Raw genomic sequence first — 27,679 nt, 5'->3', positions numbered from 1 at the left:
TCTCACCCCGGCCCCGCCGGGGGGCGGCGCAGCAGGACACCCGGCCACCCGCGGCCATCCGCGACCGCCCCGGTCCGGGCACGGAACCGCCCCTGCCACCCTCTGCGCTTCGCGGTCCGGAGGCAGCCATTTTGCGGGCCGCCGTCGGATGACATATTGTGCGTCGTGCGTGCGGCCGCTCATTAGCGCCGCCCCCCGCGCCTGGCGCCTGCGCGGGACGCCGCGCGTTGGACGGAGCCGGGGCAGCCTGCTCAGCGCCGCGGCGACGGCGGCGGCCGCAGACAAAGCGCCCAGCTAATGAATGGGACGGTCTTGCTCGGCCTTTCCTTTTAACTCCTTCGGGCCCGGCCGGGCGGCGGTGATCTCTGGCCTCCCTTGCTGCGGCCGCCCGGGGAGGTGAGTGGTATCGTTCCGGCACCGGTAAGGGGCCGGGCAGGGCGGTCTGGCTCGCTCTCCTCCGATCCCCGCCGCCCGCTTCTCACCAGCCGCTGTTGGGCTCTGCCTCAGCGGCGCTGGCGCCGGTGCCTACGCGGCCGTGGCCCCGTGCCCTGGGCCCGGCGGTGTCCCGTCCCGCCCGGGAGCGCCCGCGGGACAGCGCCGCCAGGCCGGGGAGGGGGCGTGTGGCGGTGGGGCGGTGCAGGAAGCCGGGGACTAGGCCCGCGGTGCTGGCTCCATTGTCTGCGAGGCCCCGGGAGGGGACTCGGGCGGCCCCACGGGCGGGGGTCGCCTGTCCCTAGGGGCTCGGCGCTGGTCCGGAGCGCCCGGTAGGCTCTGCTGTCCCCCGCCCGGCAGGGGTGGCCGCGGAGCCACCGGCCGCGCCCCGAGCCCGCCCGGCATTGTACGCGGCGCGGGCCGGGCCGGCGTTTACCCGCCGGGCTCCGTGCCCGCTCCCACCTGGCGGGAGCAGTAACCATGTGGCCACTGCTGTCCCGATCGGAGGTGGCCCGGACAGCCCCGGGGAGCGGGGAGGGCCCGCCGCCCCACGCAGCGGGCTGCCAAGACTCCGCGCAGCGGACACGGTGCGGGCCGAGGTGCCTGGCGAGCGGCGGGCGGGAGGGTTCCCTGGGCACAGGCTGGCTAGTCGAGCACCGGTGCTGAAAAGCCAAGGGAAGTCTAAAAAGCGTTTCCTCCCGAAAACGCGGGACAGGAGAGGAGCAGGCGGCTAACACTGCATCCGTTATTGCGTGGGGTGAAGTGCTAGCCCCGGCCCTCTTGGGCTGAGGTGCTCAGTAAAGTTGCTTGTGGAAAAACTGCGGAGTTTGACATTTGTGGATTGCTTCTCTTGGTTCCTGCTTGGGATTCAGTATTTTGCTTAAAAATGTCTTCTGTAACTTCTAGATCCCCACTGAGACAGCTGCTGATGATAGAGGCTGGCTGTGTTATAATGTTGGATTTCAGAGTGTCCAATACAGTTAAAGTTGTCTGCTGCACATACGGTCTACTATGTATAAAAGCATGTATTAATGCTTTGAAAGGTGAAAGGCTTCTTTTGCATTAGTGGTGACTCCACTTACACCACTAAGTCTAGAAATGTTTGTCTTTGCAGTGTAGAAAGAAGTCCTCTTCCCCTAATCTTTCTCCCTAGTGCTTATGTGTTAGCAGCAGCCATGTCTTGTTTCTGGGGGATATCTTTGAGAGATTTCACTAACTCAGTGTAAGCTGTCACACTATGCCTGTAAATATCAAGTGGAGAAGGTCTTTCAAGCCCCCATAATATAAGCATACCTCTCAGTGTTGTCTGTATGCCCCACTACATATGTGCATGCCCTCTACTTTTCAAGAGGATGAGTGCAGTTATTTTCTTCCAAAGGTTATCTTAACTAATGCAGCGTTTCACTTTAGGCATGGATGTGCACCCCTGGAAGGATGTTCTTGGAGTACATACTGGGGGTAGTGAAGTGTGGAAGACCTATCAAGTATCCCAAAGATATGTTGTAGCTGGAAAGCCTGTATTTGTGCAAGTGCTGGGTACGGGCCTCCTGGTTATTATTTAGTGTAGAGATGGGTGGAGGAAAAAAAAAATCTTGCATTTCTTCACTGTATATCAAAAGCAGCAGAAATTATTTTGTGGGCACTTGTAATTTGCTGTCTGCTAGGTGTAAGGCCAACAGGGAATGTGCAGAAAGCTTTTATTTGGTTGGATGTCTCTGTTTTTGTACTTGTGTTGCTAGTACCTTCCAACTTGAACAGATATTTAGAAATTTATTCTGTACAAGTTCTCCAGAGTGTAAGAATATTGACTGAGGATAAGTAAAATGAAAGAGCCGAACTGAGCATCTCGGAGAAGTTTTCTAAACATTTGTACTTTTGAATAACTGTAACTCTTATAGTGTTACTCTATATACAGTAAAACTGTGACAGTACAGCATCCTTAATGATAATGTAAAAGGCAAAGTATATAATAGTGGAAGCCTAGACAGGTGGTGCGTTTAGAGTAATGCTTATTTTCTTCTTGTTACCTTGTCTGCTATGGCCTCTCCCTCTGGTTGATGCTTCCACCTGTCCTGGCTCATTTTAAACCTAGACTGCAAACGTCCTGAGCAAGAAGTGTTTTTGCAAAACAGCTTGTGTCACAGGGTCTTGGATGATTATTGCACAGGGCATCTGCTTCTGTACACATAAGACATCACTAAGGCTTATAACAGATCCTTTGGAACACAGGAGGGCAATTGAATGTCACGTTTGTTAAAAATTGTCTATACACATGAAGTAGAGTTACCTTCTGTCAATGATATGTAAGAACTAGCTATTACAGATGGAAGTCCTGGAAAACTCTTTAAGTCATAGGAGATAGCTACTGGTTTGTGTGGCTTTTGAGCTTATTATATCTTCTACTTCTCCCCTTTTTCTTGGAATTTGTTCTCTTCTGATTTTTAGAACTGTAAATACAATAATTTCTTAGAGATTTTTTTTGTGGCTCTGAGAAAGTTTGAGCTAAAGAATGCAGATTTGTCTCCCAACACCTTGCTGTATTTTACTGCCATTCGCAGTGAAGACTCTGTATGAGAGAATTTTGTAAATTCTGTCTTTTGAATGCTCATTTTCAATTTGTAGGAGTTCTCATCTTCAAAATGAGCGTATTATGCTGTGGGGTTGCTGCTGTAATCTACAGTTAAAATAATTGTCTCTCTGTCGTTAGTTGTGATGATAAATGTATATTAGTTTACATTGAGATAGAAAGCAGTATTACAGAAAGTTTAGTTGGAGATTTTGCACAATGTAGATCATCACTCATCAGCATGACTGGTGCCTTTTTTTTTTTATTAAGAGAGGAAATCTATGTATTTTAGTAGTATAGACATAAATTAATGTCATTTACATAGTGTTATCTGTTCAAGTGTACACTTTCAAAATAGGTTGCACAGAAAGCTGTTCTCTTGCATGTGGCAGATGTGCATTGTTTTCTGTACTTCAGCTGTTTGTTTTACATTTGCTAGTGGCATCATCAATACCTGTCCATTCACAGTTACAAGATTGTTTGATTTCAACCAAATATGAAAACAAACGAGTAGTTTCTGTGGCGTAAAGATAGTTTTCATGTGAAATTTAGGGCTTAAAAGCACATACTAAAAGTAAAAAAGGCTAAAGCTTTTACTGTTTTCTCCCCATGGTGGAGGAACTTTTGTCCTGAGTTAGTGTGATACATAGTTTTACCATGTAGGATTGTTGTGGGGTTTCTTTTTTTTTTTTTTTTTTTTTTGGTGGGGGTGGGGCATTCCTTTTTTTTTTTTTTTTGTGAGACAGAGCATAATATGATGGTCTGTGAAAGCAACAGCGAAATATTTTAAGGCTCTTATTTTCATTCAAGTGTGATAGAACAAATTGTTAATTTTCTTACACTGATCAACATACTGGAAGGTGAAGTATCCGTCTTTCCCATAACCTGTGTAAGACTGGTTTTCCATGGATATTGACGTAAGAAATATTACGATACTACCATAATCTTTATTTAAACTTGCAACCTGTGTGCTCTGTTTAGTTATTACTGCACACTTGCCTCCCTTCCCTTTCTTGCCTCTTTCCCTTCCCCCTTTGCTTGGTAATGACATGTAGGGTTGGACAATCCCTAGGGTTTGTTAGGGTTATAGGGTTACTAGTGCATTGTTATAGCTGACTGAGAGCTTGTTGGGTTTTATTTTTCTCTTTCTTTTTGAGTGTGCTGGTTTAGATTCACGAGGGTCATACAGATTTATTTTCCCTTGGTGTGTTAGAGTAATTTTTTTCACTGACTGCTCAGATTCTCTGTATGTTTAATAGAAAAGGCAGTTCTAGAGTTCAGAAGTCAATAGCTTGAAAATTATGCCTGAAAATAGGCTTGGTTTAACAGCTGTGACATATTTTAGCAATACTCTCTTGCAATTCTTTACAAAATGTATGGAAAAAGGAATTTAAGATTAATAATATATTTCTCTCATGTGACAGTGATCAAAGAGTTTGTTTGTTTTGCCCCAAATACATTCATTTAAGTAGCATTTCGGTAATTATGCTGTTTACCTGTTGCTGTAATTTCGTATGGTATTTTTTGAATCGGTATTTCCCTCTAAAGAAAATTATCCCAGATCCAGCTAAAATAACTTCTTCTTTGTTATTCTTCTCACTAAAACAGTCAAGAAAATACAAACATTAATTTGAATTGAATGAAAAGTTTAGCCCAGCTTGAAACTATTTTATAGTCAACTTTAACAAATGAAAGAATGGTAAAATGGGAATGGCAGGGTTCTGGGGTTTTGAGGTTGTTTTTTTAAAGGCTTTGGGGAGGATAAATTCATTATTTGTACTCTATCTTGCCTGTAGTCTGGTGGCTCTGGCACTTGTAAGGAATGTGGGAGAGCCAGGTTCACTTCAATGCTTTGCCCGAGGAGCTGAATCCAGATCTCAGGAGAGTTCCTCCCTAACTGCTCCTGCTGAGAACCCTGTATCGGGTGGGTCTCTGTCTCCTTTGCTGACACCTTCCTTTTTGTATACATTATTTAAACGTTCGGTGTAGAAGGGATGGCTGAAATATCTCATCTTAACAGTCAAAGCAGCCAGTTGCACAGCTCTGGAGATGTTTTCACTTGCTTAAGACGGAGTATGGAAGTATTTTTAAGTGAAATGTAAGTAGAAGAAACATATAATTCATTCCATAATGCGTGGTAAGGCAGTAGTCAGGACTTTCCACCCTCTGAGAGGTGCTCTCTTTCTCAAGTTAAAAAAGCATGTATATGTGCGTCTGCATCTTATATCAGCCACCATCTTGCAATCCGAGTAAGAGAAATAAGCACTGACTTGGTGGGGAGAATGCTTTGCTGATTTAATCTCTGTTGATGCTCGAGCTACATGAAGTTTAGAAAAGAGGCCAAAGCAGCATCCTGACCACAAAGCACTGCAGAGTCCAGTGTTTTCTGCATTCAGATTTGGAGTCAAAGTTCACTTTCCAGATTTTCTAAGATGGCAAAAAGATTTTCTGGTTGGTTGTTTTTTTTTTTTAGTATACTGGGGCAGTGAGACAGCCGGTACCTCTGCACAATGACACTAGTATCTGTGTAATGGTCAGTGGGGCCGAAAATGCGAAACTCCAAAAATATGTCCTGTGATAGACTGTTTTGGTCTGTTTTGTTGCTAAGTCAGTTTATCTGACCTAATATGCTCCACTTGCAATCATTCCTTTCTTATACGTGGAGAATGATAATCGTGTGTTGATCCAATACTGTTGCGTGTTGATTAATACATGTGGTAGGTGCAGTGTGTAAGCAGTACGCTGAGCTAATAAAGAGGTGTAACAAGCTGCCAGACGAATCCTGTGGTGCATTGAAAGGTGTCTGCAAGTGCCTTTGAGATCTTGTATGTAGTATAGGCTTGGTTTAATTCATCATGAGAGGTGGTCATCCCTAAGCTTAAAAAAAATGGAGCAGTGTCAAGACAAGTACAAAAATTTTACTTTGGAATCCTTATAGTACTCATTTCGGGGTGGGGGGCTTTATTCAGAATTTTTTTCTCTGGAGTTCTAGGATTTTACATGTCCATTTTTTCTTGAATATTTCAATTATGAGGGTTCGGGATTTTGAAGAAGGTGAGAACTAATCATGCAAGTGCAACTGCTGGAGCTATCACCTAAAGAGAAACTTGAGACATCCCATGACTTGCCACTATGACAGTTAACAAGACTAAAAAATGTATTAAAAGGAATTACTTTCTTCTTTTCCTTAGATACAATCATCATCACTAAATTTGAGTAGCAAGTATTTAACTTCAAATGAAGCCGCCTGCATGCAGTGGATCAGATGTGTAAGTTTTTTTTGTTTGGGGTTTTGCTTTGTTTTTCTCAATAAACTAGTGGGCAGCTTGTTTGTTTTGGATCTTGGACTGTTGTTATTAATTTAGAATAAGCCAGTAGATAAAGGTAATGAATAATTGTATGCGTATGTGTTGAGTTTAAGGGAGCTTAATAATTTAGGAGGAGGTTATTGTGAGTGCCTGAGACTTAAAAATTAAGTTTGGAAGCTTGGATATCTTTACAGTGTTACTGTAATGGTAACTAGTTTATGATTTATGGGGTACTTCTTACTCCGTGCCAACAGCTGGCATGTATCTCTCCTTACCCTGCAGTTTACCCCTTAAAAAGGGGGAAGTAGTTTACATGCTATGTTCATCCTATACTCAGATTACACTCATCTTACTCAGATTTACATGTCACTGATGAAGCAAATTTTAATATTTTCTTCTAGGGTTTTGTCTAAACCAGATATTTTTATTTTTATTTTTCATGTATTCCGTGTGAGCTGTTGAGTGTAGATATTTTGGAAGCCTGAGATTCCCGACTCAGGTGCAATAGAAAAAAATTGTTCATATGCAGATCAGCATTTACATGTAGATTTATAATAAATGTTGTGTTTGTATAGTGTTTCAGAAGTTTCTGTTTATTTTTTCTGCCCTCCCTGAAACAGTTCATTTTTGAGATGTCTAGGTTATTGCTTAACATGCATATTGGCAACAGATGGACAAAATGTTTAAGATAAATAAAATATTGAGCTAGGAAGTCTTGGTTGGGTGATAGAATTGTAGAATAGTTTGGGTTGTAAGGAACCTTCAAAGCTAATCTAGTCCAGCCGCCCCTGCAATGAGCAGGGACATCTTCAACTAGACCAGGTTGCTCAGAACCACATCCAGCCTGGCCTTGAATGTCTCCAGGGATGGCACATCCACCACCTCTCTGGGCAACTTTTTCCAGTGTTTCAGCACCAACATTGTAAAGAATTTTCTCCTGACATCCAGCCTGTATCTCCCCTCTTTTAGTTCAAAACCATTACCCCTTGTCTTATCACAATAGGCCATACTAAAAAGTTTTCCCTCATCTTTCTTATAAGCCTCTTTTAAGTACTGAAAGGCCACAATAAAGTCTGCCTGAAGCCTTCTCTTCTCCAGGCTGAACAACCCCAGCTCTCTTAAGCCTTTCCTTATAAAACTGGCCTCCATAGGAAAAGAATAAAAATACAATTCAGATTCATTTCTTGAAGTTAAGTTTTCCTAGGTGACACATACAGAAGGTGTGGGGGATTTTATTACATACCAAATCTGCTTGTGGATTGTTCTTCATCAGAGTCTAAGCAAAAATAAACTCATTCTTTCCAAGTATGTAGCATAGCCAAAGAGCAGGAAAGAGTAATTGTCATTTGCAGCAGTCTTTTGAGTCACTTCTAGACCACTGTAAAGAAATCTGATAAAAGGGATAATGTTGCTTTTGCTTCAGTATCCAAAAGCTCATCTTCATGTATTTAATGCTGAATTCTAGCATACTTATCTTGGGGTCACTGTGCTTTGCACCATTTCATTGCATGACATCGAGCACCGTAGCATTTTATAGTGCCTTTCTAATGTGACTTTCAAGGTTAAAAGCTTTCAATCAAAATACCCACTTCAGTACTATCTGTCTACTGAGAATGAGTATCTGGTCTTAGTAGCTTCAAAAACTATTTCTTGAATTGTAGTCCCAGGTGAAATAACTATTAACTGCAAGTTCAGTTGCTCTGATAGATAATAAAATCTGTAAGTGGTTAGTGTTAAAGACATTAAATGCCAATATGAACTGCAACAGAAAAGTGTATACATTTTATCACCTTTTTTTTATCATATTCATGTGCTTCATTGAAATTCAGGTCTTAAGCAGTCTGGAATGGAACTTAGATTATTTTAGCCAGCCTAGAAAATGCATTCATAGAACATATTTCTAATTCCTTGTATCTTTTTTTTTTTGTTGTTGTTGACTATTTTGTTAAGGTTTCATAGAACACTGTCACTTTTACGTCTTTCTTTTGGGAAATATGAAATATGAGGAATATATAAAATACATAACCTTTTAAGTGATCTGATACTGTTTCTTGCTGGTGCATTTTCCCTTCATGGCGTGGTAGTTAAAGGCTGACTTTGTTTTTCCTCTGTGTTTCAGTGTATCAATATATACAATATGTGATGCATTCGCATACAGATTGCGTCATGCACTGTAAAAGTTACAGAATCATAGAATTGTTCAGATTAGAAGGGACTTCCAAAGCTCATCTAGTCCAACCCCCTGTGATGAGCAGGGACATATTCCCCCAAATCAGGTTGCTCAGAACCACATCCAACCTGTCCTTGAATGTCTCCATTACTGCATACTAACTCCTGGAGTCTGAGTACTGCGGTTCAGAGAACTGTCATTTTGCAAACATTCCTTCTGTCCGTAGTGCTTTCTTCATTTGTGATTAAGAAGGCACTCTTCTGAGAATGGGTAACGTAAGAATGGGTACCTAACATAAGAATGAGGCTGAGAACAAAGATGGGAATATTCTGCTGTCCAGATTCTATTATCTTCTCTGCTAAAATTTTAAGTTTTGGTAGGTAAGAAATATACAGACCTACATCCTTTAGCATCCACTGTAAGAATTAATGTGCATATGGTGTGCAGTAGCTTTTATGTGCAGTTTAGATGGTTGAAGAAAATCTAGTTCCTGATTAAAGGGATCTGGTAGTGTTAGATATGCCATGAGGAGGTGGAAAAGGAAAGAGTAGTGTGGAAACTGCTTTCTGTTTATAACTCCCACCCAACTACTGGCTCCCAGCTCGTGTGAGCTTTCCTTATTTAGGATTTGGGACCACAAATCCTTGCTAAAATGGCATAGATAATGGCAGCCATATCATATTTTCTATTTTTACTGTGTGGTTCACCTTCTTTCTTTTGCATTAAAGGTGGGAATGTGATATGCTAATAACTGGGAGCGTATCTACAGACGGGAGGGAGAGGGGGAACTGCCAGAAGACAGCAGGTAGTACCCATTACATGAGAGGTTTTCACTTGTGACTTGAATTAGTAGCTGCTGAAACAGTAGGAAGAGTGGGTCACCTTTCAGAGAGCCAGTGTGCAGATCATGCTGGTGGCAGCATCTTTGCTTTTGACATTGGGAAATGGGAGGAATGGAGTTGTTCTGTTCATTTCCTAGTGATGTTGATATGTCCTCTGTGGCATACTGTGCTGTGGGGAGGCCATAATCTATTTGTGAGAGGAAATACAGCAATGCTTATAAAGAACAGGGAGATTCCTGATCCTTCTTTTTTCTCTAAATATTTTTATTTATTTCCCTTTTTTTATACTTGACAAAGTATTAGGTTAATTAAAATAAATATTTTGGCTTCTGTAAAATAATAGAAATCAAGCAAATGGAAACAGGAAGGGCTATCCTTTTCTTTACCTTGTACTAAAAATATTGTGGGTCCTGCTCTGAATAAAATGCCTGTGTAACCTTATTCTGTAAAATGTATTTAAGTTACGTGTTACGTTACATGAATTAAATCTCATGAATTGCGCTGGTTAGAATAGGTACTACAAAAAGCTTTACTCTTAATTAAAATTCTTGGTGTATTTTTAGTTATCTCCTTGAGCAAAACCTGATTTGCTCAAATTAAAATCTGTGTCTATGGCAGCAGGATGGTTCTCTTTTACGCCATTTCTTTGTGGGAAGGTGACCTAGCTATTTGTTTGTTAGGGACAGGAGTATCTCTTTGTACCTCCGCCTAATGTTCAGTGGCCTGCTAGTGGAAACAATGTCAGCTTTCCTGTGTCAGCTGGGTCTTTGCTTCTGAGTCTCAACTTGCCTTGAAGGCAAAGAGAGTGTGTCTCTAAAAGAGGTTGGGAGAAGACCCCTTGTCATGGAGGCTAGGGACAGGCTTCTTGACAAGTGAATGGGGAGATACATACACTCACTTCTCCCTTTACCCTGTTGGAGGGACAGAGTTGAGGTCATTGTTTTATAGACTGAGATATTGGGTGAAAATGTCAGATGAACATACAATTAACTTTGAAAATACCAAGTGACAAAAAAATACTAGAAGGGGGCATAAGAAGTTCACTTCTACCATGGGCATGATCGATTATTACTCTGTGCATGATATGGAAGCTTGGCTTTAAAGTTACCTAGCTACCTGGTTGGTTTTGTTGTAGTTCTTGTGCTTGTTGTCAAGATAAACCGGAGTATTTCTAAAGTCTGTAAAAATAATTTTGGATGGTATTGTGAATATTATTTTCTGTTATATTTAATATACGTGGTAAAAAGATGGTCTTTTCCTTGCTTCAATAAAATCTAGCCCTACTTCTTCAAATGAGGAAGAAAGAATACCTGGTACAGAGAAGAAACTGATTTATTTGGAGAATCATTTGCAGTTGAATGTATCTTCTGACTTCAGTATTTGTGACAAAAGAATAATTAAGCTTCACTGTAAAAGTCACTTTGAAGCAGATAAACTACTGTTTATCCTCTTGAAAATGTTTTTTTGTCTTTTCAGGGGCTATGAACTCCATTTTCTTTCTAACCTACTTTTATGTGCACAAGCATTATAGTATACATAAGCATAGTACTATGTCATTTCACATGTATATGAATATGATACATGTAAATCATGGGAAACCTCTCCATAGCACAAGTGAAACTGAGGACGTGCAACTAACTGGCATCAATATGAACACAGAATTTGATTAATGGGTATTTATGAAGGGCTTTTAAAATAGACCTCTTCAGACTTGATCTGATTAGTAACAAAATAGATACTAATATATGATAGTCTTGGCAGCTCAACAGGTATCGTTCAATTTTGCTTTTTTTCTTTATTTTAGAGAAATTATAGCTGAAACAGGTCAGCATAGTACTCCATTCTGTAAAGGACCCTCTTTACATTTTGTGTGATTTTGTTCACTTTATGCTTACGTTGGTGTTTTCATTAAGAGTTCCAGCATGACTTACTGTATGCAAGACATGACGTGCCTCTCCTACCTGCATTTTCATTCTTCATCATACTACCTATTCAGCTTTGTAACCCTCAGCTTTCTCCTTTATAGGTGTCTAATTTTTAACTGTTTAAAATGGTCCTTAAAGTCCTTAAGTTTCCACTCGTACTGAGTTTAAATACAGACATTTAAAATAAAAAGCAAACAAAACCAAATTGACAAAAGCCCATGTTGTCTAGTATATCACAAGCTAAGAAGGTGGACTCATCAAGGGAAAAATCTTCCTGTCTTTAATCCTGTCCCATTTACATTACTCAGCTGTAAACTGGAAGAGTAGTGGGCTGGGGAGAGGATTTGATCACTTGAGAAAAGAAGTGTCAGAAGAGCTTTGCTTTCAATTTCCTGATGCTTTTCTGAAAGCAGGAGTAAATGTTTTGTGTTTCATTCTTTTGAAACATACACGTTGATACTGTATTTTTTTTGTGTTGTTTCCTCTTCCATGATAATACTGATGCATCTTCCCTACTCTGTTCTTGTTTTAACTTTCTGCTTTTTACCTACCTGCTGTTACTGCAACCTTCATTCATCTCTCCTCACCCCAAATTGTACAGCATGAGATGCTATAAGCAGCTTTGATGTCCTGCACTAAAAATGCTATAAGCCAAACAATACATGCTTTAGCTGTTTATAAAAGTCTAAATTTTTTTCTTAAGAAAACCACCTTATCTCTTGTAACTTTAACATTAAGAACTACCCCATCATATTAGCATATAATATTTGTTTGTCAAAAAATTTTAAATTATAAAAATAGCAAAATTAAGAGTATTATTTCCTGTTGCTTTCTCTTGGAGCAACATTGAATTGGTGTGTAAGATGTATGGAAGATCCTGTTCAAAGTTTTAATTAAATTGTTGCTTAAAACATCAGCATTTTAACTAATGACAGATCTGACTTTTATTAAGTGTGAACAGATACATATCCTGCAAGTGTTGCTTCAGCAGTCCTACCTGATAATGAGAAGAAGCTTCAACACTTAAGGGGCAATTTGGAACCTAGTCAAATGTTGACTAAATTTATTTATTGTGACAGATCTACTTTTTATGAGTGATTTCTTGAAAAGAGCTGGGACAGAAATGATGAGTGACATTGTTTTGGCTGAGGTGATCTTTCTGTTGTTGTTTTAGCTTTGCATTTTTATTCTCCTTTTAGGATGAATGCTGTTTGTGTGGAATGGGGATTTCTTTGCTGTGGACTTTATAGTGTATAACAGTGCTGCTTAAGCCTAGGTGGTGAAGGATGATGTTTCAAATAGATATGTGCTTAATAAATTGTCAAATAAATTGTGAAGACTGATTTCTCCAGAAATAAGCTTGAGTTTTTACTCCCTACTCTGTATCAGACACCTGTTTTACTCTATAATAGATATCTGCTTTATTCTTAAACATGCTGAGCAATCAGCCTGTATCATTGGGGTCTGATGAAATGTTTGTGCACTGGGCATGTTTAGCAAATCTGGTTGGACACTAAATATGGATGGCAGAACTAAATGTCAGCCAGATGTGAATAATCCACATGGTAGCAAAATGTCTTTATTTATAGCAGATTTCAAAAATAATAAATATGATATGTATTTAAAAAGCATTATCTCAATCTTTTAAGGAAGTTTTATGGTTCAGGATTATACTGGTGTAAAAGCTTGAATTAAGAACCAGATCCTCTTTAAAAAGCAAACAAAACCTCTCCTGAAACCCCAAACCGTGAATTTTTAAAATGAAATCTTGCTTCATTTCTACTTTGTGTGTATTTTAAAGTATTTTTTAATGATGCTAATCCATAAATCATGCTGTTTCTCAGCAGTTTTGCCATTGTTACAAATTATTTTCACTCCTTTTACATATCAGTTTAAGAGCCAGTGTAGTTTTGTGCACATGCCTTCTTCCATACACTGTGATGCAGATGATTTAGTGTTTGAGATAGAGGTATTTGCACAAAGCCAAGGCTTCCAGTTCTTGAATCTTTCCTGAGGTTTCAGGGATTATCTGAAAATGACCAATAAACAGAGACCCTTTTAATGTTTACAGTAGCAAGAGGAGAAAACAGATATACAAAATAGCCCGGCTTTTAAGAGGCCAAGTTTGACCTTGAGGAGTTTTGAGTTTCTGCAGTGTTAGGTGTTTTCTATGTGCTGGTTAGATTTTAAATGGACACTGTCCCTTTAACAGTAGTCTAAACCTGCCTCTTCTGAGCTGTGCTGTTGATTGTTATCTTCCTGCATCATTGTTAAGTTAGTGGTGGTGGTGAACCTAGAAGACATAAAAATCCAGAGACCCCTAAACCAAGGAAATGTAATTTGGCACTAGCAGGTCTGTTTTAGATAGCCTGTGTTCACAGTAAAATTATTTGATGTTTTGAGGAACAGGAGGCAAGAAAGGGGGAAATATTTACATTTAGCTGGTAGTGTTTTTAACTTTTCAGCCTCTACTTTAGCTAAATTCCTGCATTTGCAATTAGGGTTGAGTAGCCAGAGTGATGGTAGTTATGGCTATAATACTCATCTCTCCACACCTTGATTTTTCTGTCTGGAATGGCTGATTTAGGCCCCAGCTCACACCACGCACAGGTTTTCAGCAACATGAAGAGGCATGAATGATCTTTGTACTTGGATAAATCGGAGGTCTCTGTGTCATGTCCTGGCAGGTTGTGTGAGCTCACCGGGGAGCTCACATACCTTTCTTGGGGGGCTCTCATTCTTCCTGCTTTGTCTCCCAAGCCTCTGAGCATGTACCTTTGTCCCATCACTTTCCAAAGGACGTTTTCCTTCCTTCCTTATGAAAGATAAAATATTATAACTCTCCTAATTGGGAGGGGGTCGTGGACGGAGAAATTTAGACTTCTGCAAGACCAGGAGCTTGTGACAGAAGAGCTGACGTAGATAATATTTCTCAGCCAGCATTAAAAAATGTTGTATTTCTGTTACTTCTGTATGTTCCTTTTTTAAGCTAGAAGTTAGGGGGAAAAGCATACTAAATAATTGAAATTTTAAATAAAAATACTTTATTTCTAACATCAAGACTTTTTTCTGCAGTAAAAGAGAGTACTTATAAAAGTAATAGTTTGTCTTTTTTTTTCCCCTGTGTATGTGCTTTTGCATAGTTTCTGTGAAGTACACATATCTCTATAAGCTTCAACTCTTTAATATAAAATTAATAAAAATGTCTAATATTACTTGTCCTAATTGTTACATCATTCTCTTCCAGTATTCGGTTAGGGTGAAGACTATTCCTGTCATCGAGGAACAGTGTACATTATTGTTGGTGCTGCTTCCACACTTTACTTTTTTGGGGTTTTGTTTTTGTTTTGCTTTTTTGTCCAGATGGATCATTTGTGTGTGTACATGAGAGGGTATTTTTCAAGTTGGAGAGAACACCTTTGTAAAACCACAGCAGTTAGTGGTTAATGTAAACTCTGTCTTCTAGGTGACTGAAAAAGTAATGGAATAGTAAAGGTGGCTTTACCTTCCTCCTCTCTCCTGTTGGTCCTCTACATGCATCTAGGTCATGCTTACACATCTGTGCAGAGTCCTGTGAGCTTCAGTGAGACTCAAGCATAGGACCCACCTCGTTTCAGAGTGTGACTAACATGATAAATGTGCAGACTCTTCTAATACCACATTTTAATGCTCAGTATCTTGCAAATATGTGTGCTTTTTTTTATGGGTGAACTGACACTTTGTTATAGGAAATCTCTATAGAGAGAAATGTGTGACTGTTCTTAGTTTGCCTTCTAAGACGGATTTATAACTCCGAAAAGAAGTGAAGTTTATCTAGGCTGTTGGGTTGGGTTTTTTTAAGCAAATATTCCTCAGCACAGTACCTGCCATTGAAGTAGAAACTAATAATAATTTCTTAGAATGTCTCCACCTTATTCCTTGTGCTTCTTGTTTTTAGGGATTTTTCTTTTTCGTTGATGGTTTTAATGATGCCTGTACATTTCAAAAAATAAAAAACATAACACTGTTTATAACTGACATCTGCTTGTGCAAATTGCTTTTAATGTGCTTTTATGTACCTCCTGCGTTCAGAATCTATAACTACTCTTGATTTTTTTTCTTTTACAAGGTAAAAAATAGTTTTGCTTTCAGTTTGTCTCCACATTTTGCATCCTTCTTGAAACAAGTACTCTTGCATTTTGCAGGTGTGTTTGTATTTACACTATATGCATATAATAAAGTTGTTGGGGTCTTTTTTCTTTTGGTGGTTTAAACTACTTTTTCTAGACCATTACTGGCCCTAAGATTCTCTAGTATAACAAGTTCATTATTATTATTGCCTGACTATTCAACCTAAAATTGTTTAAAGTTTACCAGCCACTATCTGCTTTACAAACAAATAATCTCTTTGTGGCTCAGTGTTCTTGCATACTTTTCATACTTCTCTGGTTTTACGTCTGTCTCTGCCATGCCAAGACACCAGTGTTTTCTCTTTATTTTACCCCCTTCCTTCAGCAGTGATTTCTCCTGGTCGCGGCAGTCAGCTGTGGCACTCTTTGAGTCAGTGACATTCTCCTGATATCTCTTGTCAACCACCATACACTTTCAGTAATCCCATTTTGAATGGAAAATCCTATAAAATGTTTCTGCAGGCTTACTTACCAGAGCAAATCGCTGTCTGTCTAAAGCCACTTGGGAGCTAATAGAGTAGTACATTTAGGTAGATAATTGTTCTCTAGTTCTATTTATTTTCTTTGAATATTTTTATTGCAAGGTGACTCTTCATTCTCTTTGTTTCACTGCTTGTCTGTTCCTGAGGAGATTCCAAAGGCATAAGTAACTTAAGTTTTGAGCTGACTGCCTGTATCCTTTTGTACTTTTGAAGGCACTTCCCATCTCATTGAATAGCCTGTTGGTGTAGCATTAGTCTTTATCTTCGAGTAGCTTGTGTCCCAGGGTAAGTTATGTAAAGGTGGTCATAACCAAATCCATGCTTTGTTCTTGATTACTGTAAAATTTTAAAATAGGATGGAGTGTTCTGGTTTTTTGTTGTGTTTGTTTTAAACAGATTGTCTTACATAGAGTTGGTGTGGGAGAGGGTGATGAAAAACACATCTATTTTTCAAGCCCTGAGCGCTTCAGGGACTGTATTCTAAAAAAAGATCTGTTTTGAACTCTCAAAGGTGTTTGAAGGGAGGGAGTTTGACTTAATTTTACGGTATGATGCAGTAACAACACTCAAAGCAATAGAGATCATGGTTAGAAGTTTGGAGGTGGGGGGGGATGACAGGACACAGTACATGGGAAAACCATCTGCAAAATCTTGTAAGGGGCATCCAACTTTGGGGATTTCCCAGGGAGTGATCTATCAGCCTTCAGAAGTCTTCTCTGAGAATCTCAGTTATTCTGCATTACTAGAAGGCAGCAACAATGCCCAGAAAAATAGGCACTGTGTAGCCAAGAGACCTGTTACAGCCATAAAGTGGACAAGATATAATTAATGTTTCCTTGTCTTAAACTCAGTCGTGAGTTACACATGAAGTAGTGTAACTGTCCACAGGATATATTCTTGATGATCAGAGGGGTGGAATGCCTCTCCTGTGAGGGAAGGCTAAGAGAGCTGGGGTTGTTCAGCCTGGAGAGAAGACGCTGGGGAGACCTGATTACAGCCTTTCAGGACTTAAAAGGGTCCTGTGAGAAAAATGATGAGAGGCTTTTAACAAGGCCTGTTGCAATAGGATGAGGGGTAATGGTTTTAAACTAAAAGAGGGGAAATTTGGGCTGGGTGTGACAAAAAATTCTTTACAATGAAGGTGATGAAATACTGGAACAGGCTGCCCAGAGAGGTGGTGGATGTGCCATCCCTGGAGACGTTCAGGCCAGGCTGGATGTGGTTCTGAGCAACCTGATCCAGTTGATGTCCCTGCTTATTGCAGGGGTTTCAACTAGATGAGCTTTAAGGTCCCTTCTAATCCAAAGTATTTATGATCAATCTCATCAATGTTTACAAATATGTAAAGGGTGGGTGTCAGGATGATGGAGCTAGGCTTTTTACAGTGGTATCCAGTGATAGGACAAGGGGCAATGGGTGTAAACTGGAGCATAGGAAGTTCCACGGTAACATCAGGAAGAACTTCTTTACTGCAAGAGTGGCAGAGCACTGGAACAGGTTGCCCAGGGGGGTTGTGGAGTCTCCTACACTGGAGATACTCAAGGCCCGCCTGGACAAGTTCCTGTGTGATGTACTGTAGGTTACCCTGCTCTTGCAGGGGGGTTGGACTAGATGATCTTTTGAGGTCCCTTCCAACCCTTGGGATTCTGTGATTCTGTGATTTCTATGATGCCATAAGCACTTTGTAACACTGCTAATAGCATAACCCTCCTAACAGCATGGAAGAATTTTATCTCACAGCTAAGAACAGGTATAGAAATAAGACATAGCTGCAATTCTAGACTATTTTTAATTGCACAAATAGGGGATAGAGAAATATATGAATCAATTAAAGTAGTAAAATCTGCAAGCAAAACAAAGGATGCAGAAAAGCAGGAAAGATTTCTGGTGGAACAAGAACAGTTCATGGTCTTTAAAAAAAGAAGGTAGATAATGTCAGGAGCAGATGAGGTTGCTTCCCACACCCTTTTTCAGTGGAGGAGATAATGAGCATTGAAACCACAGAACAGCATCAAGGAGAAGCAGGGAAGAAAAAAGTCTACCGCTGAGTTTCCTGCATCAGAGTCCAAACAGCTGCCTCACCTTTACACCTCAGCTTCAGCAACCAAGACCATCAAGGACCATAGCCATCAGTATTTAACTGGTGGCATCAGCTCAATGTTATTGTGTACTCAATGCTAATCTAGGAAAAGATGATTAGGGCATAACTGTTTGAATGTGTACTGATAATGGCTGATAATGATTAGGAATTTAACCATTGTCAATGTGTCCTGTTGATGAATGTCAATCTACTTAAGTGTTGTTAGGTTTGCAACTGGTCTCATTTATCAGGTTTCCAAATCTTCCCATTGCAGCTGCCTTATGCTTAGCTGTGTTAAGCAGTAACTGCTTATCAGGACTGGGACAAGTGAAGCATCTCCATGGATTTTAGTTAAAAGCCTAGAACTGTTTTTGCATAGAAGAAATTACAGAAATTGCAGGCTAGATACGTGATTACCTGTTTTGAGGAAAAAAAAATTGTGCACAACTTTATCCGAACCTGATGCGAGTGGATGCATGCGTATATTTTGTGTGAATCTAGCTAGGAATCTGTAATGTGCTTACTGTAACTAGGCACTTACATCCATAATTTAGGTACTGTAAGCTCTGAATAGAGTCGCTTGTGAGTCTTTCTATTCTGTGATCCTAAATCACAACAGCTTATTATATGTTCTTGCTTTTCCTGTTTGCAGTACAAGCTTCAAAATCACAGATTAGATCAAAATAAACATGAAAAAAAATCTATTGAAAATGTTGATTATCTTACACTTTCTTGCTTGTCCCAGAGGCACACACTTCCATTTCAGTACATGTGTGATCACTAAGTTGTGATCACTCTGCTGCTAGAGTTCTTAGATGTGATTTCACAAACCAGTGGAAAGTACAGCGTAGTGGTTAAATTTCTTTTAATTTTCTTCAAGCCTCTCCCTTAATTACAACTGATGTTCTTATGCTCAAACCTCTTGTCTTTTGGTGTCTGAAAATGCCGTATTTTTTTTTTTTTCCTAAGAGGAAGAAAGGCAGAGCACAAATACTAAAACTTTCACAGAAAGAGAACCAGAGTTACTACCCTCCTCTTACCAACTTCTGACTTAAAATAGTTGCAGTAAGCTGGTTGCACCTCCTTCCCCTGCACTGGAAAAGAAAGTTATTGCCATGATAGGCTTTCCAGAAACCTGAAATCCACAGGAAATAAGTATTTCTGGTCGCCTTTGCAAAGAGACCTCAGAGAAATATCAATTAAAATAGGTTTCAGTGGTAATATGGCATTGATCTTGAAACAGGGGAAATGGCTGTGTGCGTACAACTTAGACTTTTGTGTGTGTGTCGTCTAGCTAATTTAACCTTTTGCCTGCTGAAATTTTTCTTGTCTTTTGAGTAGCATGAAAATTGTGTGATAAGTTCTTAAAAAAACTGTTTCAACTTTATGTTTTGTCTTCAGCTAGAGAGAAAGCCATAAAAGCCAGTGTGCACAAATTGGAGTGCACAGTGTAGCCTCACCTGTGTGGTCAAAACATGTTTGTTATCTTGAATGAAGGTACCAATAACTACATGAATGACACGAGAATAAGTCAGAAGGGGTTTGGCAAAATTTAGAATTCTGATAGAACTATAGTAAAAAAAGTGGCTGACAAGTGTAGACAGCGTCTTCTGGGGAGGAGGTGTCTGGTTTTGAGCCTGTTGTTGCCTGTGATGTATATGCAACCATAGTTAAAAAACTTACTCTTTGTACTGAAATTGTTTATGGCAGAAATCTTTACCCATGAGGGAAATGAGCTATCTCAGCATAAATGGACTTCCTAGCATAACCCTTGGGTAGGTGAGGAGCTTGAGCTAGCAGTGCTGCACTATGCACCAGCATACGCAACTGTATGTATCTTTACTTCAAGTAATGTGCTTTTGGAAGACCTCAGTGCATATATGGCATATGCATAGCCCAGTCAGCCTAGATTAAGTATTTCAGGGCTTAATCTTCAAACTCCAAAAGTAGCTTTTTCTTCTATAGCATGGTGTTGCCTGGGAATAATATGGCATGAATATAACCATGTGAGACTATGGTCAGAGGAAGAGAGATTAGTGTGACAACACTGGACACCCTTACATAGGTTTCTTGTAAGATGCTGTAGTTTTAAGTGTACAGGAGTATAATTTAACATCTGGGTTTTAGTATGTATTTCTGTGGTAACATGATTAAATGCCTGCTTGTCTTCATATACATCTGTAGATAGATAGATACCTATATAGTACACATTTCTGTATGTGTATATATATGTTGAATTGGGATGTAGGATGAGGCATATTTATGTCCAAGCAAATACAAAAGTGATTCTCGGACTCTAGATTTTGTGAAAGCTGAACCAGAGCTGTGGGTGTAGACATGTATTTGCCCACAATAAATGTATTGAGTAAAAGTGGGGGTTTTCATCGTTTCAGTAGTACATTGGATTTTTTATTTATATATATATATATATAAAAACACCCTACAGAATATTTAGTGCGTGGTTTTAGTTCAGCTTTACTGTAGTTATTTAACGTGTGTTAATCAACTTTGTCTTCTGATACTTTTTTTTCTAGATGGTGCAAAAGAATTGCAGTTGCTCAATCAAGATGAACAGAATGGCTTCCTTCAACAAGAAAATAGAACGTTCATTTTTTAGGATTATGTCTACAACATGAGGCATCTAACAGTAGCTGTCTTTAAGAACATTAATCTATGATCTGAAATGTCCTGATCCTGGGGAAAAAAAGGATTCCATTAATTAAGTCTATAATTTTAAAATGCTGTTTTATGTCTGATCATATTTGCTTACGCGCAACACAGATACAGAATTTACAAGCCAGAGATTTTAACGCATACACACATTTGTGTTTTGCATTCAGTATACAAGATACATCATTTAAATCAAATTTTAAATAATCTTTTAAGTTATACGTATTTATTGCTAAATGAAGACTTGGCAAGAAGAATTTGTCATTCACAGACAAGAGTAAAGCAGGTTTCCCCAGAATGGATGGTAATTTTGTATTGGGTAAAATCAATACTTTAAAAGTAGAGCAAGAAGAAGACGGCATTAACTGTACTTTAGAAAGAATGGATATAAAGACAGAACAAGATGATTTCAAACATGTGGACAGCAGTGATGAACAGGAGGACAAAGAAAAGAACTTCATAACCAACAACCCTGGCAAATATTTATCTACAGAAAATGAAGATGACTACGGATCTCTTTTTTCTCAGTATAGTAGTACGCTGTATGATGTAGCAATGGAAGCTGTGACACAAAGCCTCCTTTCTAGCAGAAACATAAACTCCAGAAAAAAATCACCTGCTTGGAACCATTTTTTTATATCTCCTAGAGATAGCACTAAAGCAATATGTATGTACTGTATGAAAGAATTTAGCAGGGGTAAGAATGAAAAGGACCTGAGTACAAGCTGTCTCATGAGGCATGTGAGGAGAGCCCATCCCACTGTACTAATTCAGGAGAATGGAAGTATGCCAGGTATCTCCTCCTTTTCTTCATCTACATTGTTACTGGCACCTCAGCCTGCAGATGTTGGAGATCTGAGTTCTATATTATCCCCCATAAAACTGGTCAAGAAAATGGCTTCTAAAATACCATCTCCAGATCGAATAATTGAGGAATCTGTTTCTATTGTTTCTGCTGAGGAAATACCAGATCTTTCCGTTTCTGAGAAGTGCAGCAAAGAAGAAGTTATGGTTGGGTCGTCTCCACAACTACCCAACAACCAGTATGATGACACTGTAGAGAATGTAGCAGAAAAAGCTGTTGTAATTCCAAAGAGCACATCAGGTTCCAGGCGGAGATCTGCTGTCTGGAAACACTTCTATTTGTCACCTCTAGATAATTCTAAAGCTGTTTGCATCCACTGCATGAATGAGTTCAGTAGAGGAAAAAATGGAAAAGACCTGGGAACGAGTTGTTTAATAAGACACATGTGGAGAGCCCATCGTTCCATTGTCCTGCAAGAGAATGGGGGTGGTACCAGCATACCACCTCTCTACACTGCACCTCCAACTCTGTTGCCTTCCTTACTGCCCTCAGATAGTGATCTGAATTCTATGTCATCTTCTCCCGGAAAACTAATGAAAGAATCAACTTCTGTTTCCTCTTCTCCAGACAGAATCTCTGAGGAGATCCATACTACCCTCTCTTCTGGAGATGCCCTAGTGGAAGACTCAATGCTGTCATCATCCGATGATATAGGTGAAGTCTCCTTTGTTTCCTCTCCTGAGAAACAGTGTGAGGGACTAGGTCCACTAATATTTGAACCTACTGCTGTATTTCAACAAAATAAAAGGATTATGAAAAGGCTTAAATCAGAAGTTTGGCACCACTTTTCACTATCGCCTGCAGACAGTCTAAAAGCAGTATGTAGATACTGCAGTTGCATGATCAGTCGTGGTAAGAAGGGAGATGTGGGCACAAGCTGCTTGATGAGACATCTATATAGACGCCATCCCGATGTAATTAGAAACCAAAAGAGCTTTCTTGATGTGAGCTTGGCAAATTCTCCTTATGCCACTTTGGCTTCTGCAGAATGTTCATCCTCAAAGTTGACTGACTTGCCTACAATGGTTACACATGATAATCAAATTATATTTCCTGTTAACAGTAAGAAGACCTCAAAACTGTGGAATCACTTTTCAATTTGTTCTGCAGATTCAACAAAAGTAGTATGCATGCACTGTGGACGTACAATAAGTAGGGGGAAGAAGCCAACAAATCTAGGCACGAGTTGCCTTCTAAGACACTTGCAGCGGTTTCATAACAATGTTTTGAAAACTGATGTCTCAGAGACAGTATTGTCCTCATCGACGGATAATCACATGCCACTGAGCACTGAATTATTAGGGTCTTCAAATTTTGATGAAACCAATGACAAGTTTTGTGACTCTCACCCAGTTGCCAAAAAAATCACCAGTCTTGTAGCTGAAATGATTGCACTTGACCTTCAGCCATATTCTTTTGTAGACAACATTGGCTTTAACAGGCTGCTTGAATATTTGCAACCTCAGTATTCTTTACCTTCTCCATCTTACTTTTCTAGGACAGCAATTCCAGATATGTATGATAATGTAAAACAAATAATTATTTCTCATCTTAAAGAAGCTGAAAGTGGAGTGATTCATTTTACATCTGGAATATGGATGAGCAACCAAACACGAGAATATCTGACTCTGACAGCTCACTGGGTAACATTTGAGTCTTCGTTTCGACCACAGTGTGAGGATTACCATTGTTCAGCCCTATTAAACGTATCACAGATCGATTGCGATTACAATGGAATCAGTATTCAAAAGCAGTTAGAGTACTGGTGGGAAACATGGATTACTTCCATTGGCCTGCAGATTGGAATTACTGTCACTGATAATCAGAGCATAGAGAAAACTTTAAATGAAGGTGATCATTCAAGTGTACAATGTTTTAGTCACACTGTTAATGTAATTGTAAATGAGGCTATTAAAAGCCAGAGAATGGTTCAGAATTTGCTTAGTATTGCAAGAAAGATCTGTGAACGTGTCCATCGGTCAGCAAAAGCAAAGGAGAAGTTAGCTGAGTTGCAAAAAGAGTATGAGTTGCCTCAGCATCAGCTAATACAAGATGTCCCGTCTAAGTGGAATACATCATTTCATATGCTTGAACGTCTTATCGAACAGAAAAGAGCAATTGATGAAATGTCAATAGAGTGCAGCTTTCGGGAGCTGATAAGTTGTGATCAGTGGGAAGTCATGCAGTCAGTGTGTCATGCTCTCAAACCTTTTGAAGCTGCAAGCAGGGAGATGAGTACACACATGTCTACTCTAAGCCAAGTGATTCCAATGATTCATATACTTAACAGGAAAATAGAAATGCTATTTGAGGAAACAATGGGCATAGATACTATGCTAAAATCCTTGAAAGAAGCTATGGTGAGTAGGTTGTCCTCCACACTTCATGATCCAAGGTATATTTTTGCTACACTTCTGGATCCCCGGTATAAAACATCCTTATTCACAGAAGAGGAGGCTGAACAATATAAACAGGACTTAATCAGGGAGCTGGAAATAATGAGTTCTACCTCAGATGATGATAAACCTGTTTCCAATGGATGTGATTCAGGTTCACCATCGACAAATTCATACGGGGAAGATAATCTTTGGTCACTCATGGGTGACATGAAGAAAGCAAAAGACCCGAAAGAAAGAGCAAAGTTACCAGAGGAAATGGTGCTTTCTTACTTGGAGGAAGAAGTGCTTGAGCATAACTGTGATCCTCTAACTTACTGGAACTTTAAGAAGTCATCTTGGCCAGTACTGTCAAAATTGGCTGTCAGGTTCTTGGGTTGTCCACCAAGCATTGTTCCTTCAGAGAGATTGTTCAGTACATCCAATGAAAGCAACAGCTTTAGTCAGTCAAGGTTAATGATTGAACACTTTGAAAAGCTTATCTTTTTGAAAGTGAATCTTCCTTTAATATACTTCCAGTATTGAAACTAATGAACAAACTGCTAGACTAAATCTTGTTGCTCACTGGATATTAACTATCTATAACTCGGATTTTTAAATTGCTCCAATGGGGCCATGTATGACATCTAATCAGTGACTGTAATTCCAAATTTTAGTTCCGTTTTTTTCAGCTTTCGATATGTCTACATGTGCCTTATTCATAGTACTTCAGGCCAGGTATTGTATATATGTTTTTTAAAAATTCACACTAGAGATAGCCCGTCTTGTCAAATTATACAAAATTATGTAGGTTTTAATCCATAATTGTAAATGAACTTTAAAAAAACTCAGTCATTTGTTTTAATAGAATGGCAAAAAAAAAAACAGAAAAGGAAAAAAAAAAAGATGTACACAGTTCTATTCTGTAGTTTTTTATTCAATTATTATGTAAAAAACATAAACCAGGTACTGTATTTTAGTTGAACATTGCTTTAATTGCAAAGAAACAGCTTTTGTAGTTGTCAGAAGAAAGCTGTACAAGAAAGATGGGGTTCAAGCTGTCTTTTTATCATGTGGTGTTTCTAACTGCAAGCCCTAAAGTACTTAAAGGATTAAGAAGATCTGTTAAGGAAGATGTGTTTACAGGAGACTATTGACTTAATATCTGAAAATAAATCTTAAATTTGAGCTTATATGGAATGCCAGTTTTACAGGAATCAGTAGTAAAACTTCCCATTCTGGGTTCTCCTGTTCAGGTTTTACATTTTAACTGAACTACAGAAATACTCTGGGTATTTATAAAAGTCCTTTGGAAGTCTTATCAGAGTTTGTGAATTAATGCTTGTTATTTAATGCCATGTACAAAGAAAAAAAGGCAAGAAACTTACCATGAAGACTCTAGTGTCATTCTAAAGCCTTTTCTAATCTTTAGTGCATCGAAATTATAAGGTTCCCTATTGTAAAAATTGAGCCCTTATTCCTGATGTAATTTCAGTTGTGTAGAACAGCCTGTCCTAAAGCTCCTAGTACAGAAATAAAGGATCTTCTGATTTTCAGTAATAGCCTTATGGATATGGTGCACTGCTTAGAATTTTATGTAGTAGGGTTGATTCTTAACTGTTGGTGTCCATCAGGCAAATGGGATACAGAGTTCAAGATGGAAAAAAAAAATAGCCAGCATTTTAATTTGAAAGGACCGTTCTCCATGATTTAACTCTAGAAAAATTAATCTTCTCATTTCAGTTTTCATTCAGTATGTTTTGGGAAACAAGTCATCATTTGCCTATGACCTTTTAGAAAAGTTGTAGCTTTGTTAAAATACTGTACCTATGCCTAATCTAATTTTGCATTTACTATGTTTTAGTGTATTTATAAATGGTGAACTCGGTTTCTGAAATTAAACATTTTATTTGCAATTTTCTAGTGGTAGTCAACACTGCCTTTTATTTCCAGATGGATTTAAGACAACACTTGAATAAAAAGCAATTGATACAATTGTAATTGTCATAAATGTACCACAGAACTTCCTATGTGACAAGACTGGTTTTCCTCTTTGGACTTAAGCCTGGATTCTGGTGCTTTCCTTTTCACTCAAGCTACTCAACCTCAGGGAGATGTGTTGAATTCTGTCCCACATGGCTTTGGTTTCCACATACCATTTCTATAAACATGTTATGGCTTCAGGTATTTCAATTGTTATTCCATGAGTTATGTTTACACCTGTACTATTTAAGTAAATTATTATTCAGTGTACTTGGGAAAAACTAATACTGCATTTCGTCTCCAGTATTTTAAAAGGTAACTTTCAATTCTATCAACAGTCAGCATTTCTGTGTTCTTCTGGGGTTAAATGAGAACAGCATGTGTGGGTTTTTTTTTCTGCAGTAATAAAACAATTTGTTCTAGTTTATGTATAGTTGGAGGTAGGTGAGTTTGAAGCAGCTTATTGGGAAACATGTTTAAGTGGTTACTGGTTAATTATTATCTCAGTTTTTTCCCTATGTTTTAACTGTGAATATATAACCTTGACCTCTGTAAAGGAGATGTTTGATCCCCCCAAACCTGTAGGGGGGAGGAGATGATGAAGAATTGTTTTTCTTTTTGAACAAGTGATACAGTTTTTCCTCAAAGCTGGCATATAAATATGGCCTTTGGCTTAAAGCATTGCAGAGCCACAGCATCCCAGCAGGAATGCTGGCAGCCAGCCAGCTTATCTGAGAATCCCAGTTCTCCGGAAGCAAAGCCTCTTGGCTCTTCTGAAGGCCGCCTTTGCTGTAGCTCCTGCGGAAAGCTGAAGAGGTGTCACTTTGTAGCCCCCAGTCGGCATCTTAATCATATGGGTACATAATTGCATGGTCATGCTTTTCATCAAAACTTTTCCTGAGAGCACAAGAATTAATCACGATTTTTAGAAGTCAGATTTTCTCAGTTGTCTGTTTTTATTTGTACCTGCAGTTTGAATCCGGTTTTGAAAGGCTCAGTTCTTAAGACCACGCTGTTTCAGTGTCAGCTTGGGTAAGAATTACTAATAGGCTTGTGTTAGAATATTTTAAAGATGAAGCCCAAAAGGCTTTAAAGTAGAAATATACAATTCTGGAATAAAAATAGGAGAGACTGAAAGCATGAAGTTGACGGTTTCAGTTGTAAGCCTTGATCCTTCTATAGGAGTTACAGGAGCATCTCTACCTCCAGGTCAGGCCGTGCTGCCTTTGAGGAAACAGTTACTTCCAAAGGAGGGCTGAAAGCTTTCAGTGAAGTATTGAGGTAAGTCATTGAGTAGCTGGGGTTTGTGTTGGGTTTACTTTATTATTTTTAATACAAATCTTAGGGATTGCTAAGTCTTGATTCTTCCAACCCTCCTCATATCTGTAATGCCAAGGAAACTCCTGTGTTCTCACATTCCTCTCTCTGACTGCAATAAAGCACAAGCTGTTAACAGTGGGGGTTTTCATCATGCTGCTTGTGCTACACCAGTCCCTGCAGCAGCAGACAGCTCCCTAATGCATAATGATGTGGCCCTGCAACAGGGGTACTTACTCCATTTAAACCGTTCATTTCAGCACATTACAACTTTAGGAATAAATTTAGTAAGCAGACGTTCTCCCTCTTAGCATAGATGACACTAAAGATGGTACCTGGTGTCCCCATAAGGATCTTGCAGATTTTGTTTCTAAGAGTGGGCAGGTGTAACTAGTTACACACTGTAAGAAGAGATATTGTGTAGTACTAAAGGTCGGAAGGGGAAGAAGTAGAGATCTGCAACAGCCTCTTCAACAACCTCAAGTCTTGTGAAGA

At 39.3% G+C, this 27,679-nt stretch overlaps 1 protein-coding gene across 2 annotated transcripts; it reads left to right on the top strand.

Moving 5' to 3' along the window:
* Positions 1-166: 166 nt before the first annotated feature.
* ZBED4 (zinc finger BED-type containing 4) lies at positions 167-25,804 on the top strand. 2 transcript variants are annotated; one of them, XM_065665348.1, is made up of 3 exons: positions 167-396; positions 6,190-6,267; positions 20,509-25,804. In XM_065665348.1, the coding sequence occupies exon 3, from the start codon at positions 20,942-20,944 to the stop codon at positions 24,428-24,430; it is 3,489 nt and encodes a 1,162-aa protein (XP_065521420.1). In that variant the 5' UTR covers positions 167-396; positions 6,190-6,267; positions 20,509-20,941; the 3' UTR covers positions 24,431-25,804. The 2 variants fall into 2 exon arrangements, with proteins under 2 accessions (XP_065521420.1, XP_065521422.1); XM_065665350.1 differs by lacking the exon at positions 6,190-6,267.
* The last annotated feature ends 1,875 nt before the right edge of the window (positions 25,805-27,679 follow it).

Source organism: Lathamus discolor, chromosome 1 (assembly GCF_037157495.1).
Source record: "Lathamus discolor isolate bLatDis1 chromosome 1, bLatDis1.hap1, whole genome shotgun sequence".
Lineage (NCBI taxonomy): Eukaryota > Metazoa > Chordata > Aves > Psittaciformes > Psittacidae > Lathamus > Lathamus discolor.
The sequence above is the reverse complement of the archived record's forward strand: the minus strand, read 5'-3'. Positions and strand labels throughout refer to the sequence as shown.

What these genes read in the sequence shown, in the direction of transcription:
- ZBED4 (XM_065665350.1), top strand. Translation starts at nt 20,942, where the DNA reads ATGGATGGTAATTTTGTATTGGGTAAAATCAATACTTTAAAAGTAGAG.